Source organism: Macaca thibetana, chromosome 8, assembly GCF_024542745.1.
Source record: "Macaca thibetana thibetana isolate TM-01 chromosome 8, ASM2454274v1, whole genome shotgun sequence".
NCBI classification, from domain to species: domain Eukaryota; kingdom Metazoa; phylum Chordata; class Mammalia; order Primates; family Cercopithecidae; genus Macaca; species Macaca thibetana.
The window spans coordinates 41,908,497-41,925,933 of NC_065585.1; the positions used below are offsets into that span (position 1 = coordinate 41,908,497).

The 17,437-nt window shown below is 41.2% G+C and overlaps 2 protein-coding genes across 39 annotated transcripts in view; both read right to left on the reverse strand.

Annotated features, from left to right (window-relative positions):
- The window catches only part of CTHRC1 (collagen triple helix repeat containing 1), a 403,863-nt gene that overhangs the window by 148,518 nt on the left and 237,908 nt on the right, over window positions 1-17,437 (reverse strand). The window lies entirely within an intron of this gene.
- The window catches only part of BAALC (BAALC binder of MAP3K1 and KLF4), a 1,274,875-nt gene continuing 1,264,078 nt past the window's right edge, over window positions 6,641-17,437 (reverse strand). For all 38 annotated transcript variants that reach the window (XM_050800757.1, XM_050800737.1, XM_050800752.1 and 35 more), the window contains one exon: window positions 6,641-8,960. In XM_050800757.1, coding sequence (XP_050656714.1) covers window positions 8,850-8,960 — 111 coding nt within the window. In that variant the 3' untranslated portion in view covers window positions 6,641-8,849. The remainder of the gene's footprint in view (window positions 8,961-17,437) is intronic.

Here is a 17,437-nt window from a genome sequence, read left to right on the forward strand (position 1 = left end):
GAGGAAAGGTTGAAAAAAGAACCTTGAGGAATACCAGAAACTAAGGGACAAGCAGAGGAAGAGGAATCAGCAAAGGAGACTGACAAAGAGTAGAATCTGAAAGACAGGGGTGCCCAAAAGCAGGGTAGCATTAAAAGTTGACAAAACTTTGAGGAAAGCCATCCTAGGGCTGCCATGACAAAATACCACAGACCAGTGGGCTTTAAAAACGAAATTTATTTTAACAGATGCAGAGAGGTCCAGTAGGATGAGAACTTAGATGGTGTCATTGACTTTGGCAATTAGAGTATTCGTGATCCTAGAGTGTAGTTTCAGTTGGAGTGGTGGAATCAGAAGTGAGATGGTAGAGGCCTGAGAAGGAAATGCAAAGTGATGAAGTGGAGTTATGGAGCAGAGGGCTCACTGACAATGGAAGACTTTTCTGGCATCCCAAGCAACTACTGATTATGAGATCTCAATTAGTCAGTAAATCTGTGCTGGGCACCATATTTCTTGAAGTGCCATCTTAACAGTTTTTAGTTGAGTCAGCTATTGCAAATGTCTTTCTTCATCAGGGAGAGTGACAGGCTCACTGTGTGGAGCTCTTAAGTTTGCATGCATTTTCCTTCTCATCCCAGCTCCCACTACTCACAATGCCTTATAGCATCCATTTATATCACGTGCCTGTCCCCTGAAAGCATGTAGTTTGTGACTTCTGTTAAGGTATCTCTTGGGGCTCTTTTCCAAGTTACTTCTTATATCTAGGATAAATCAGAGATTCCCTCTGAAGCAAAACAGAACATTTATTTACTTACTTATTGTTCTTAACATCTTTTATTGTGGTACAATATACATAAACAGAATGTTTATAGACCAGTGGCAGTGGGATGTATGTCTCATGCTAGGGAGGAAGTGGAGGACTATCTACTGGTGGAAACCAAGTTGTGGAAAAGATGATATTTGACAATGATAATAAAAAAGAAACACAAGAGAGAGGATGCTGTTTATATAGAAGCCTGCAACTACAATGACTCTACCCTGGAAATTGATCAAGGAAGCATCCAGTAAAGGAATGTGTTACTAAACCAGCTACCTGCTGAGTAACTGGAACTTAATACAGCTGGGAAAACTCTAGGAGCTTGTACAAAATACCTATCTCAGCATTACCCCACCCAAGCTTGAGGGAGCTCTCAGCAGTCATTGACTGATTGACAGGTGCTGGGATGGGGATAGGAATGAATAAGCATCAACAGCGCCAAAGTCCTAGCAACTCCTGCCATGGGAGTGGTGAGATAAAGACTTCAGGCCACAGAGAGCAGGTGCCACAGTTGGAAGTCAACATGGGTGCAGTAAAGGGGTTGAAGGAAAGGTAGAGCCAGTGTTGTCTGCTGTAGTCCTGTGCTCATTTGTCCTCTGCCATTCTGATTCCTTTGAATCAAGTTCCACAAGTCTGAGTCCTGTCCCACAAATACGTGTCTCATAAAAATGTGCAGATATTTTTCTAGGGTATTGTATTAGATCGCTAGGGTTGCCATAACAAAATATTGCAGACCAGTGGGCTTATAAAACAAAAATTTATTTTCTCATAGTCCTAGAGGCTAGAAGTCTGAGGCAAGGCTGGTTTCTTCTGAAGCCTCTCTCCTTGGTTTGTAGGTGACCATTTTCTCTTTTGAATTCATAGGGTCTTTCCTCTGTGTGTGCCTGTCCTAATCTCCCAATCTTGTAAGAACACCAGTCATATTGAATTATGGCCCATCTACATGACCTTATTTTACCCTACTTAACCTCCTGAAAGACACTATATAAAAATACAGTCAGTCATATTCTCAGGTATTGGGGGTTAGGATTTCAAATATGAATTTGAATTTGGGGGGGACACAGTTCAGCCCTTTACAGGTATATATTTAAAAATGGGATTGTTTTTCCAAATAATATACACATTTTAAATTTGAATAAGTTGGCTAAATTGACATTGAAGAGTGACAGAATATGCCTCTCCAGAATATGCCATTTTGGCATAAGGGTTATTTTGAGCTAAAAGCACTTTTAAAAAGCGGGTGCAAACAAAACTTTTTTTTTTTTTTTTGAGACAAAGTCTCACTCTGTCACCCAGGCTGAAGTGCAGTGGCATGACCTTGGCTCACTGCAGCCTTGATCTCCTGGGCTCAAGTGATCCACCTGCCTCAGCCTCCTGAGGAGCTGGGACTGTGGATGCACACCACCATGCCTGGCTAACTTTCTTTTTTTCTTTCTTTCTTTCTTTCTTTCTTTCTTTCTTTCTTTCTTTCTTTCTTTCTTTCTTTCTTTCTTTCTTTCTTTTCTTTCTTTCTTTCTTTCTTTCTTTCTTTCTTTCTTTCTTTTCTTTCTTTTTTCTTTCTTTCTCTCTCTCTCTCTCTCTCTCTCTCTCTCTCCCTTCCTTCCTTCCTTCCCTCCCTCCCTCCCTCCCCTTCTTTCTTCCCTTTTTCTTTCTTTTCTTTCTTTCTTTCTTTCTTTCTTTTTCTTTCTTTCTTTCTTTCTTTCTTTCTTTCTTTCTTTCTTTCTTTCTCTTTCTTTCCTTCTTTCTTTCTCTCTCTCTCTTTCTCTCTTTCTCTCTTTCTTTCTTTCTTCTTTCTTTTTGTAGAGATGGGGTCTTGTTGTGTTGCCCAAGCTGATCTAAAATTCCTGGCCTCAAGTGATCCTCCCGCCTCAGCCTCCCAAAGTGCTGGGATTACAGGTATGAGCCAAGTGCTCAGTTCTTCAAGCAGAACTTTCTGACTTCTTTTTTTCCTGAAAGCACATAAAACTCCCATGTAAAAGATGCCTGCTTTGTATCAGGAGGAAAGAAATCTTTATCAACAGAGACAGAGAAAATTCTCTGTAAACAATCGAATTTTGTTAAAACAACTCTTATCTTTCTTTAGCTTTCCTGTATATTTTAATTACTTTTTCACAATTGCCTCACTTTGTGCAACATAGTAGGAAAGCATTGAGATTTTGCAACTTCCTTGGGCAGTCATTTCTTTATAAAGTCTCTCAAGTCACATAAAACTTAAAATTAAATAAATCTGTATGTTCCTCTCCTGCTAGTCTGTTTTATGCCAATCTAATTCTCAGGCCCTGCTGGGGTTCCTATGAAGGTAGAGGTAAAGCTTTGTCTGCCCTACACCATCCAACATAGTATCACTAATTCCGTTTCAACCAGCAGTGTGTGACATTACTTCTTTCCCACACCCTTCCCAACACTGATATTATCACATTTTAAAAACTTTGCTAATCAGGTAAAAAAGTGGCATCTTTTTTTTTTTAAACCCACATATGCCTAATTACTGATGACACTGAGGATCTTTTTGTATTTTTATTGGCCATTCAACTTTCCTCCTGCCTGTTCATGTTATTTTCTCTTGGTCATTTGTCTTTTGCTTATGAAATTCTCATTTGTTTAAATGTATATGACTATACTAACTCTGTGATACATGGGCTGTAGATATCTTCTAATAGACTATCATTCATCTTTATGTGGATGTTTATCATACAGAGGTTTTAAATTTCAATGTGGTTACCTGCGCCCTGGATCTGTTCTCTTCTCACTTCCTCAAGGACTTTTTTACTCCATGGATAATGCCCCCACCCTTCCAGCTTCAACCTCACCCTAAGGAATCCTTGCAATTGTTGAGAAATATACTCTACTATGTCACACTTTTTATGACTTCTCCTTGACCTGTCCCTTTCTCCAATTGCTGGCCTCTTTTTGCTTTGTTTCATAGCAACATTTCTCAAAAGACAGTTTGTTTTTTTGTCATTCTCTCCACTTCCTCACCACCCCTCCAGTCATCAACCTCTGTAGTCTGGCTCTGTGACCACTCTCTGCTGGAATTGTTCTTGTTAAGATCACCAGTCACTTTCATGGTGCTAGCTGGAGTCACATCTCTGTTCTCACGTGATTTCACCTTTTGGCAGCATTCACCATGACTGACCATTTCTCCCTTCATGAAACCTTTTTTTAAATGTTGGCTTCAGTAAATGAGCTCCCTGTTTTCTTCCTAACTGCCTCAGCACTTCTCAGTACCCTTTACTGACTCTTCCTCCACCACCAACTCTCTGAATGTTGGAGTGTCTCTCGGCACAGCCCTGGACTTCCCTCACTAGCTTCTCATCAGGTGAACTAACTCCTGTGCCATTAAATATCTTGCATGTGTTGATGACCCCCAAATGCACAGCTCCACCCTTGACCAATTCCTTGAACTTTAGACTCGTACATCCAGTTCCCTGCTGGACACCTCCCTTTGGTTATTTCATACTTAATTGGTCTAAAATGGTTCTTTTTGATTTTCACTGCCTCCCCAAAAAAACTTTTCCCGCCTCGTTTTCCCCTATCTTGCCAAGAACCCTGTTGCTCAAATCAAAAAACTTAGGAATCACCCTGATTTCTCCCTTGACTTCACTTTCTACACCCAGTCCATCAGCAAGTCCTAATGTTTCTATTTCCAAAATGTTCTCAGCATCCATCTATTTTCATCCATCTTTGCAACCATTACCCTATTCCTTGCACTGACATCTCTTCCCAGGGTTATAGCTGTAGCCTCCTAAACGGTCTCCTGCTTCCATTCCTGCTTCTGTCCAGCTCATTCTCCTGTTAACATTCTTTTCAGCATTTATCCCCATCTTAAGTTACTGTAATAACTTATTTCTTTACATTGTTATTGTCTGTTTCCTCTACTATTTTGCCATCTCCATGAGGGTAGGGACCATATCTGTGGTATCTCTCACCACATCCCAACTTCTGGCACATTGAAGAGTCTCAGTAAATACATTTGGATTAAATAAATAAGTTAAGTGAATGCATGATTTTAAATATTAGATAATATTCATAATTTGCTCAGAAAATTCTCCTGAGATTAGCCACTTCCCAGACTGGTGAAACAGAAGAATATGACCTTGTGTATCTTAATGACTCCTGAAAAGAGTGTAAAGACAACATGCTTGGGAACATAAAGTGGAGCAGGAGTTACAAGCTCAAATGTCTCTAGGTTCTGGCAGGTAACAGAAATGGGGAGGTTACCGTGTGTAAGCCACAATAAGTGGTAGGGACCATCACAATCTGAGACCCCCCAGCTATAGCCAATGCAGACTCATCAACTCCAGCCAGATGTGGCCAAGCAGCCAAGGGCCCAAGGGTGAGCGATCTTCCAATTTTTCGAAAGATGGAAGTATATGCATACAAATTATAATAGTTTTGTTCAATTTCTCAGACTTGAAAAGAAAAGGAATTAGTTTTGGATGTGAGTAATCATTTGAAACAGCGACTTCCCCACAAAAAGAGGTTTGAGGTATGTAGTCAAAGACTCATGAAGCTCAAAGGAATTAGGGACTCATGCTCCTTCTAACTTGTTGCTCATCTTGGCATGGTTTTCATTCTTGAAGTTACTTTATGGCCCAGTGGACTGAGGTAGCTCCAGCCATTACCTCCTCATTCTGTACACCAGGAAGCAAAAGGGGAAAGAGCGAGCCTGACTTCCTGGAAACTTCTATGCCTCATTTTTATTTCATTTCATTGTCTAGAACTTAATTGTGCAGCAACTTCTAGCTGCAAGGGAGGCTGGAAAGTGTAATGTTTTTTCTAAGTGGACATGTGCTAAACTAAGGAAGAAGGGAAGGATGGATATTGGAGTTCTAAAGTAGGAGTCTCTGCCAGAGCTGGTTATTTATGTGAAATTCCTAAGTTTTGACACCATGACAGCTAAAAACAGCAGCTCTGTTACCTGATTTCAGCAGAGGAGCTGCCAGTATCGTAAACCCTGCTTATAGCAGCAAACGTGAATGGGAGGCATTTCAGTGTCACATGGGGCAGCCTGCAAGTCTGGCTGGTGAGGATCAAAAACAGATGCAGGTTAGCAGGACTCAGACAGGCAGTGCAAACGGGAGTGTGTTCAGGTACCCTGGGAGGTGGGGGTGGGTTGTGGAAAGCACTGTGAAGGTGGGCCATGAATAAAGTCTGAGGGGCTACTGTCTGTTACCTGTACATCTAAGCTGTGCTCAGGACGTTGGCAGCAGCATGGGCAGTCCCTGGCTTCCCTTACCTTTAGGTCTAAGCAGTTATTCCAAGGAGTGCAATTTCTATGTTCTCTGAACTATAAAGTCCCTCTCAGTATCCTGACCTCTCACACCAGGTCAAGGTCACCCTCTCTGGAGGGATAAGTGAGCCTGGACCAGACCCAAACTCCCTGAGAACTCACTGGCCCTTTCCAGTCACTGCCTTCACTACCAGCCCTCTTCAATTCTCTCTCTCTAGCCCCCTCCAATCACCCAAATTGTCCTCTTAGACTTGGGCTCAGCCCAGCCCAAGGCTCCATGACAATTCCCCTCTAAATGGCCTCATCTCCCGGTTACACCAGACCTTCTAGACATGGTGGCACCATGTGGTGGTAGGAAAAGAACTGAATTTGCAGACAGTCTTCCCCCACTTGAATCTCTACACCAAAACTTACTAGTTGACTAGACTATAAATATTTCTATAAGTGTAAATTGGTGCTAATAGCATTCTCCTTACCTACTTCACAAGGCTTTTTGGAGGATTCACAGGGATCACTTATGTAAAAGGTCTTCGTTTAAAAAAAAAAAAAAGTCTAAATAGCTCTGCATACAAATTTAAGGTTCCAGTAAAGATTCTCTGTAACTGCCCAAATATGTTTAAAATTAATGACTTTATTGACACAAACTTTGCCATGAAAAGTGTTATCCTAAAAGGATAGGAAGGATTAGTTTCTGTCTCATACACACATGAAAAAGTAGCCAGATGCATTTTTAGTCACATGGTTTAACTTCTGGTTGCTGTCTCCATGAAATCCAGATTGTTCTGGGGAGGGCCAGATCATATGCCCTGCATTTCCTTCTCCCCTGGAAGTGAGAAAGTGCTTCTATATAAAACAGAGACACTTTCTTACGGTGATAAATTCCAAACGACATGCAGCAGCGAACTGATGCAGAAACAAAGCTGTAAAGAGAAGCCACAAAGCACATCCCCAGGGAGAAAGAGCCCTTGAACTCGCAGGATCACTGCCAACCTTTGGCAGCTGGGGGCTCCTGCTGAGTAATGTCAGTGGGGACATATGAGTCACAGGTTTTGCTTTTGTTTTATTATTATTAAGACAATTTTTTTAGAACATAAAGTTCCTAAAAGCCCTTTCTCAAAGAATCACAAAATGATAAAGGTTTAGAAAAACTATAGTTTTGTGTATGGTAAAGTCTTGTACAGTGATTAGAACACCTAGTTTAAGACACAAACCTACCCTGAATATAAAAGATTCCATTGCTGAGTGATTTGCAACACACACTATACCTTAAGGGTCTAATTCAGTCTCCTAGTTATGAAGTCACTGTTAGATTCAGGATAGACAGTAATGACTAACCAGACTCCAAATCCCTCAACATCTGCACAGTACCTGGCACAGGATGGACATTTAATGTTTATTGAATAAATATGCAATCTGCCAATGAAAGGAAGGAAGGAAGGAAAAATGACACTACCCACTTGTGTGTGAAGAATAACAGAGTTAGCAGATAAGGAGGTTGTGTATCTGACTTTTGACCTGCATGTCAGTTCTCCGGACTATGTTATATAAACATAACATCATTAGGCTGCCTATTTCTGCTAAACATGGAATTTATTGGTATAGTTTGGTACAACTTTAGTCCTATCTTTCCCAATCCCAGGCATGTTAACAATCCTTGAAAAATCCTGCTACATTAGTTTGGAGGAAAATACATCCAGATGAACGTTTCAAGACATACTAGAAAATTATTCCTATCAAAACATCCTTTTTCTGTGTCAGCTACCTCATTTCTAATGCAGTGCACATCAATCTAATGTCAGTGTGAATACACATCAACCAGGTGCTGGCTTTCTAAAGTGATTCCTTTGTAGATGCCAAAATGATAGTCCTGGGGTGGTGAACAGAGAGACCAAGGTGAAGCCATGCATGCTGCCACATGTCTCTGGATCATCTCCTTCTCCTACGCAGTGTTCAATCTTTGATTAACAATTGCAAATGACCCCAATAGAGAGGGAAGACAGTTAAGAAGATAAGCAAAGGGAACTGGAAAGCTATGTAAAATTGCAATGTCTGGCTGAGCCCTGAGGGGTATCCTTATTTGGATGCATTGGCCACAAGCATGGTGACATTAAGGACTGGAGGCCAACGTGGACATCAGAATAGGAGGACTTTCCAGGCAGATGAGGAGCAGGTATGACTGCTTCACAGACACCTCCCAAAGACATGCTATGGGCAGTGGGTTGATCCATGGGAAACTGGATCTGATCTGTCTCATACGAAGCTAAGGAAACAAGGATAACAAGGAGTTTTTCTCTACCTTGATTTTTTCAATATGTGGGTTTAGAGTTGGATGGAAGCCAGCTTTTAAGTGACCCTGGTAAGATTTGTAATGATAATATTTAAAATGAAAGAAGGAAAGAATAAGCTTGCCTGAAACAGAACACACTATAATGGTCAGGAGAGTTTAGTACTAAGGTGTGACTCTTTCACCCAGGAAATGCATTCCTACTTTTCTGTTTCATAAACTGACCTGTAGTTTTAACTCACTACTTTTACACCAGACCCTATTATAGGAGTTGCAAAGAGACAAACTGAACTGCACATTTGCAGTTTATTAACATATGTAAGCACTATGCCAATACATTTACATGATAAGTAGAAGGCTCAGAAGGGTCCCAACAAATCAGGCAGCAGTTTGCTGCCAGGTAAGACAGTCTTGCCAGGGACTCAGTAGCATTCAGGTCCAGCAAGGGGCAGCCACTTCTTCAAGGTTCTTTGATGGTATCCAGTGCCTTGAAGGACACAGAAGAAGTCCATCTACCCTTCTGCTTGGACTCTCTGCTAGTTGACACAGTTCTTTGTGATTCTTCGACTTCTGTCCATCTGTTGGATGCTGTCTGTTACATTAATGGTGACTTCTTTTGCAGACATTCTCTTAGCATCTCTTTTAGCCTGTTAAGTTGAAAACAGTGAATTGAGTTACTAGGAAATGTAAACCAAAGAAAATGACTGAGGCAAGTCTCAATCAATTTAGAGGTTTATTTTGCCCCAGTTGAGAGTGTGCCTGGGAAAAAGGAACACAAATCACAGGAACATTTGTGATCTGTGAGAAAACTCCCAAAGAGGGTTTGAGGACTTCAATATTTAAGGGGGAAAGAGTCGGCAGTAGGGGAAAGAGGAAAGGAAAAGGGAGGGTAGAGAAAAAGGGAAAACAGTTACATTCTTTTGAAGCTTTGATGAGCATTCACTGAATCTACATTTTATATGTGAGAGGAAGGGATAGAGAAACAGTCAAATATGCATTCGTCTCATGCTCAATGAACTTGCATTTTTACATAAGATAAAAGAAACATAGAATAGTTAATGAGTAAAATGTGCATTTGTCTCAAGTGAGCAGAAGGATGACTCCTAGTCCTGTCTTTGTCCCACACCTGTGAAGATAAGCTGTTAATTTACATGGGGTGAAATCCAACAGAAATCTGTTTTAGGGTAAAGACCTTAGGGCCCACAAGGAATTTCTTTGTGAGAAATTGTGAGGGAGTCCCCTAGAAAGGTACGTGGCCTTCTGTCTTTGCAGTTATCTATTTAGGAACAAAATGGAAGGCAGTTTTGGGTAACTTAACTCCTAAGCTTAACTTTTCCCTTTGGCATAGTGAGTTTGGAGTCCTGAGATTTTTATTTTCCTTTCACAGAAATATGTGAAGGTCCTCACAATTTGCATTAATCTCTTGAGATTATCACAAATACACACACACACTCACACACACACAGAGTGAGGAAGGATGACCCACAAGAACGCAGGCACATATGCTTCCTATCAGAGGTTTCTTTGTTGAATCTTTAATACCAACACAGCACAGAGCCTGGAATAGGGCATGTTCATTAAAACATTGTTGAGTGGCCGGGCGTGGTGGCTCACGCCTGTAATCTCAGCACTTCGGGAGGCTGAGGCAGGTGGATCACGAGGTCAGGAGATCGAGACCATCCTGGCTAATACAGTGAAACCCTGTCTCTGCTAAAAATACAAAAATTAGCTGGGCGTGGTGGCAGGTGCCTGTAGTCCCAGCTACTTGGGAGGCTGAGGCAGAAGAATTACGTGAACCCGGAAGGTGGAGCTTGCAGTGAGCCGAGATCGCACCACTGCACTCCAGCCTGGACAACAGAGTGAGACTCTGTCTCAAAAAAAAAAAAAAAAAAAAAAAAAAAAAGAACCATTGCTGAGTGAATGAGTGAATGAGCTACGGTCCATCAAAGGGTAATGTGAAAGTTTTCATAGTTGGCTTCAGTAGAGTGGTTAAGAGTTTGAGCTTTGGAGTCAGAGAGACTTTGGTTCAAATACTGGCTATATGATTTCACTATGGGCAAGTTTTTTCTAACCTCTCTAACCCTTATCTATAAAATTGGAAATAATAATATTATCTCTCTCATAAGATTTTTGTATGGATTAAATAAGGTAATGCATGTAAGGTACTTAGTACAATGCCTGTCACTAAATGAAAATGGGAAAAAAATAACCTTAAAAAGTAGGATAGACTATCCACTTCTAACTAAGGATAAACCAGTGACAAAAGTTCTGAATTAATATTAAACATTGAAGCATTAATTAAATTGTAGGTTCTTTAAGTATGTGTGTCCAGTCCCTGACTTTCCATCCCCCCCAATGAGAAAACAACTTTGGTGAGGGGCAGTCTTGTGCCTATTCTTGTGATTGTGTGCTGGGGGTGAATACGAGTGAGCCTGTGAGTTGCCTCCACTAGTGGATGGACACAGTTATTTGCTGCCCAGCCCCATTCCAGAAAGGACCTGCTGCCTCGCTGCAGGGAGAACAGTCAGCAAGTAGCCTCCAGTTGTCCCTTGAGGGGACAGCATCAGCTGCAGAGAGCCACCTCACTCAAGTTCATGCCCTTCCCAAGATGGCCCAATATGCAGGTAAATGGAAGGGCATAAAGGTGTGACCATTTGGGCCCTAAACAGGTCAGCTCCCACAAGCCATTTAGCTGCACCGGGCAGGGGTGGCTGGACTTCTCCCTTAACTCACTCCTGCTTCCATTGCCCCTTTCCACAGGTGTTGGCCTCAAGGGCACTTCCTAACATCCTGTGTGATGACATCTGGGTCTGCCTCCTGGGAACATAGTCTGCCTCAGATCCTGTGGGAACACCCTTCCAGGCATGAGCATCTCCTTGTGCTGGGTGTTGAGAGACGCACATTTTTCATACAACATGGCCCCTGAACACAAGCAAACTACTTCCTCTGTAGTGCATCCAAATAAATGGTGAACTATTGCACTGATGGGGAAAAATCTATTGTTCTGTTGTATTTATTAACAAATGATATGTATGTTTCTAACATGTCACATAAATCCTGTGTCCTTGTGTAGCTGATGGCGACATCCCTCTCCAGATTCCCTTTACTCTGCCAGAGCATCCCTCCCAGCTGCTGTGACTGTTGGCTGCTAACTGCTCACAGCACACTCTTCTTTTGAGAACTGCCCACATCCGATTGGAGCCACCTCCTCCAGGAATGCCAAACAGGCCCATGTCCTGGAGAGGCCCATATCCCATGCCTGATTGTTAGGATACAAAAGGCTGCCCTTTTTGTCTTTTGGGGGTACAAATCCATGGTGCTTTGTGTGCCCCACGGCTCCTTGTAGTCAGGCTGAGGCTAGACTATAGCTGTTCAGCTGACTGAACTCACACATTTGCTGAATCTGATCCTCTGCCCTGCCCTGCTTCCTCTACTACCATGCAGGTTTCACCTGAGAGTACTTTTTCAATTACTTTCATCCTTTCAATTACTTGCATCCTTATCTCAGGTTCTGCTTCTAGGGAACCTAACCAAAGACAACACTTTATGGGTGATTTGAGAAACATTTAAGGATAATTTTGACTCTACATAATTTTAGTCTTATCTATTGATTTCATGAGATAGGATGTCACTGCTTTCCTCTGTGTGTTCCTAGTGCCTAGCACAGTTCTGAGACATCACAAGCTCTCAGTTTAACTTTGTTCGAATAAATGAATGAATGAATGAATGAATGCACTACACTTGTCAGTGTACCCTTGCTTTAACAACCAGTAGGCAATACTGTTTAGGGCTCAGTCTTACACTCAGGTTTTCTGAGCCTGAACTGGCACCAGGGCTAGCAAAGACTTTTATGGGCTTATTTTTCCCCAAAAGCAGAGAACTGATAAAATCACACAACCTTGAAACTAAGCATTTCTTGTTGTCTGTAACTCCTCCTGTCCTTTAAAGCATTCTTTCTAAGAGTAGTGAGGACTAAGCTCTGATTTTTAAAAATCTTGCCCAAATTCCTAAGGGGTCTGGAGAGTCATGCCCTACAAACCATAAATTCTCGTCAGATGGGTTTTATTTAACCCTGTATATCGTGACTTACTTTTCAATCTGACTCTGGCATAACAAGGAAGAAAATAAAAATATTTTACCCCAAAATGTTTTTCTGTCATATTTTGAAATGGTCCTGCAAAGCCATCCCTTGGGGGAAAACTCCACATTCTGTAGAGAATCCCCTTTCCCCTTCCTTTTGTCTTCCTTCCTTCCTTTCCAGACCCAGGCGATAATCAACTAAGTGCTAGGTGCCCTTTTAGGTAGGATAAGAAACATTTTACAACCTGCTCTCCCTGAAGTCTGCTATCTGAGAGCTTCCTCTGCACAACAAAACTTGGTCTCCACAATCCTTTATCTTAACCTGAACATTTCCTTTCTATTGATCCTAGATCTTCAGATAAACGCAACCAATTGTCTACCAGAAAATGTTTAAATTTACCTATAGCCTGGAAGCCCCCGCCCCCTGTCCGCCCACTCTGCTTTAAGTTGTCCTGCCTTTCTGAACCAAACCAATGTATTTCTTAAATGTATTTGATTGATGTCTCCTGCCTCCCTAAAATATACAAAACCAAGCTGTGCCCTGCCCACCTTGGGCACATGTTCTTGGGACCTCCAGAGGGTTGTGTCGTGGGCCATGGTCACTCATATTTGGCTCAGAATAAATCTCTTCAAATGTTTTACAGAGTTTGACTGTTTTCATCTACAGTAGTTATTTCATTTTCCGAGTTCACATTGCGCTATCCCATGCCTGCTAAACACACACACACACACACACACACGCACACAGATGCACATGCACGTATGCACACACACACAAAGCGTTGTGAAGGAAAACAGTGATTCTGTTTCCTAAAGAAAACCGTGATGATTATGAGACCAGTTCCATCTGACTTCCATCTCTGGTGTACTACACAGCTTTGAGGACTGGGGCATGGAATACAATGCAGGGGTTTCTTTAAAGTGAGCCAAATTGACAGTAGAATTCCCTTCAAATTGGTGGGAGGTAAGAGGGCTTTCCAGAATGGAAATGGAAATGTTCCAAACTGCAGAAATGCTTTTCTTTAGAAAAGACTGTTGGTAAGATTTCACAAAAGTGTATTAAAGGTGATACACAGATGATACAAAGCTCTCTATTTCAGTCTGTACTTCTAAGCTTAAAAATCTAAGCAAAAATCCAGTAGTTGGATTTCCAAGCCTATTTAAGAGGCTACAAAGTAGTCATTCCTGTAACAGCCACAGATATATGTAATTGTAACCCAATTACAATAGGGCCATTTCTTAAATCTGTATATCATAAGCCTGCACAATGGAAATGTTCAGAGCACAAGTTTTGGGGCCAGATAGACCTGGGCATGGAGCAAGCCTTTGCTACCAGTTAGTTGCAACAAGACATGTTGCTTTGACATTTGAGTTTCAGTTCTATTATCTGAAAAATGAAGGAAATAATGCCTGCTTTTTACTTTTCTTTGAGAGAATTAAGTACGTCACATAACATTGAGAGGGTTACCAACTTCTCCTAGTTTATTCTGGTTTATCCAGGGCTGATAATTTTTTTTTTTTTTTTTTTTTTTTTTTTTTTAGAGAGAGTTTCACTCTGTTGCTAGGCTGGAGTGCAGTGGCGCAATGTTGGCTCACTGCATCCTCCGCCTCCCGGGTTCAAGAGATTCTCCTGCCTCAGCCTCCTGAGTAGCTGGGACTACAGGTGTGAGCCATGCCCAGCTAATTTTTGTATTTTTAGTAGAGATGGGGTCTCACAATGTTGGCCAGGATGGTCTTGATCTCCTGACCTTGTGATCTGCCCGCCTCAGCCTCCCAAAGTGCTGGGATTATAGGCGTGAGCCACCGCCATGCCCGGCCTGCCAGAAAGTTTTAAAACTAAATATCCTGCATCACAGAAACCTACTCAGGCCCCAGCAAACCAGGATGGTTAGTCACATCAATTATAGCTATTAACATTAATTTTATTTGTAAAAAGATGATGTCAGTCAAACAGCAAATTAAAATATAAAGCCCTATTATACTGAAACGAGGACTACTGCTACTACTACTTCTAAATGGCAACAACAATAACTCTAAAAGTTGTGCTTCCGGATAAAGGACAAACTGGAGTTCTGTAACTCCGATGATACAGGACTCAAAAGGTTCCAAGCCATAAACAAATCCACTTTCAAATAATGACACTGCATTTAAGTTAGCAAATTAAACAATTAGAATAACAATGCATTTTCTCAGAAACGTTTTATGAAAGAGAAGCTTTTGAATCTGACATATCGACAGAAAAGTACCCAACCAAAAGCAGCCATGAGGATGTTCAAGAGGTTGGTAGTCGTTGCAATTGAGGACTAAACTCTGATTTGTTTTATCTTGCCCAAATTCCTATCTAAGGGGCCTGGGGAGTCATGACCTACAAACCATAAATTCTCATCAGATAGGTTTTGTTCGACCCTGTATATTATGTCTACTTTCCAGTCTGACTCTGGCATAACAAGGAAGAAAATCAAAATGTTTTACCCCAAAATATATTTCCTTGCCATATCTTGAAATCGCCCCACAGAGTCTCTTGTGGGAAAAATCCACATTCTATAGAGAATCCTTTTTCCCCTTTGTTTTCCTTCCTTCCTTCCTTCCCAGATCCAGGAGGTAATCATCTAAGAGCCAGCCACCGCTTTAAGTCTGTAAAAAATTTACAACCTGCTCTCTCTAAAGTCTGCCATCTAAGAGCTTCCTCTACACAATAAAACTTGGTCTCCACAATCCTTGTTCTTAACCTAAACATTCCTTTCTATGGATCCCAGGTCTTTAGACAAACTCAACCAATTGTCGACCAGAAAATGTTTAAATTTACCTATAGCCTGGAAGCCCCCATCCCCCGCCTGCCCACTCTGCTTTGAGTTGTCCCGCCTTTTTACACCAAACCAATGTATTTCTTAAACGTATGTGACTGATGTCTCATGCCTCCCTAAAATATATAAAACCCAGCTGTGCCCCAACCACCCTGTGCACATATTCTCAGGATCTCCTGAGGGCTGTGTCGTGGGCCATGGTCACTCATATTTGGTTCAGAATAAATCTCTTCAAATATTTTACAGAGTTTGACTCTTTTCATCAACACGATCTAGTTACAACTCAAAAACCTCAGATTTCAAGTCCAAACAAGAGAGAAAGAAGATGAGAAAAAGAACTATCATGCCAGATATTTTATCTAGAAGTTTGGAGAAGTGAGTTGTTTTGCCCTCTGCTGAGAAGAGCAACATAAATACAAGAAACAATCACACCATTTTGCCCCTCAGTGCCTGTGATGCTTTATACAACATATTTTTTCCTCTGATGTAGTTTTCAGCCAGCCAAACCTTTTTATTTAACATCACGCCCCCGTCCCTTTTTAATGACAAGAAAAAAAAATGTGTTTCTATTGCAATTACTGGCTAAAAAAAAAAAGTATGGGCCCCAATTTCATAATGAGAGGAGCCTAATTGGCACCTTTTTCTCGTGCAGCCGCGCCAATCCTTCCTCTACTTCTAACATTCTTGTTTTGTGAGTTTTATCACCATTGACTCTTGTTAATGGGCCACCTCTGTTTTCTCACCCAGTTTTACAGCTTTTCAACTCTTTCCTTACCTCATTTTAAGTTCTGCAGCTTTCGTACCCATGAATCATAGATTTTAGTCTTCTTGATACTGCCTCTTTAATTAAAAGCAGTCTGCCATTTCTCAAGGGTGACCAGATTGGCCGTGATGACCTCTTGCCAGTCTCTGACCCAGACGGACTTGTTTATCTTGGGGTTCAGATGTCAATAATTAGCCTGTTTCCTGTGGAGGTTGGGACAGCTTGGCTGCTCCTGGAGACCTAGATTCAAGACTGCAGCTACCTTTGTTCAGCCTTTTTTCACTTTCCCCACAGATGGAAATAGAGATGTTCTCAGCTTTGCTTGAACTCCACAAATATATCTGTACCTAATATGGGATTATACAAACCTTTTCATAGTTCTTCACAGACAACAAAGAAAAGCATGGCTTCTGAGATTATGATGTGTGAGACACCAATTTTTCTGCATAAGTAGTATTTTTAATTATAAAAGGAAGACATAATTATGGCAAAAAGAAATTCAATGAGTAAAGAAGGGCTTCTAGTGCCTTCCCTAGAGATAATTATGACTAATAATTTCTTACGGAATGTTGCAGGGATTTTCTAGGCATATACAAGCATAGGGCTCTATTATTCTCTCTCCCTATATTCTTTACTTCCTTCCTGGCCTTTAACCACAGTTTAAATTATGCATTTTTTTAACTTATTTTTTACTTTCTTCTCATATTGTAAACTTCAAGACAAGAGGAACCTAGTCTATTTTGTTTATTATAGTATTGCCAGACTCTAATTTAGTGCCTGTCGCATAATAGACACCCAATAAATAACTTGACCATGAACACATGTGTGAAGATAAATCTTCAGAAAGAAAAGAAAAGGAAAATCCCTGGGAACAGAAACTGTGTGCATTGCCCTACCTCAATGTCCCAGAACTTTGCTACAAGATTTCAATTACATCCATGATTAATCATTCCTTGCACCATTCCTGAGAGACAGGTGGGAATGTTACTGTATTCACTTTCCCAATGAGGCAGCTGAAACCAGTCAGGCAAATGCACTTAACTCAAGGCCAATGTCAATATTGGTGATGAGTCAAAAAAGATGGTGGCCCCAGGTTTCATATCCCACCTCTCACAACTCTGCCAAGGCTCACTCTAAATCCTCCACCACTAAGTTTCAGATAATGGGAAGGAAGAACATGGGGCTTAGATGGAGACAGATCTGGGTTTGAATTTGAACACAGTCAAATCATGACTCCTTGGGCCATGTTGACCAGATACCTAGTTTCTGAGTCTCTGTTTTCCCAGGTAGGAAATGATGCTGCTTACCTTTTAGAGCTGTAAGGGTTAAAAATGATGTCATAGTGTGTCTGGCACGTTGCAGGCACTTCGAAATATTAGTTTTATCCTCTCTTCCTTCCCAAAAGATTAAAGACTAGAGTTTGACAGCTGCAACTCCAGATGTTTGACTTCTTTTCAGACAGGTCTCATGAAAGGAA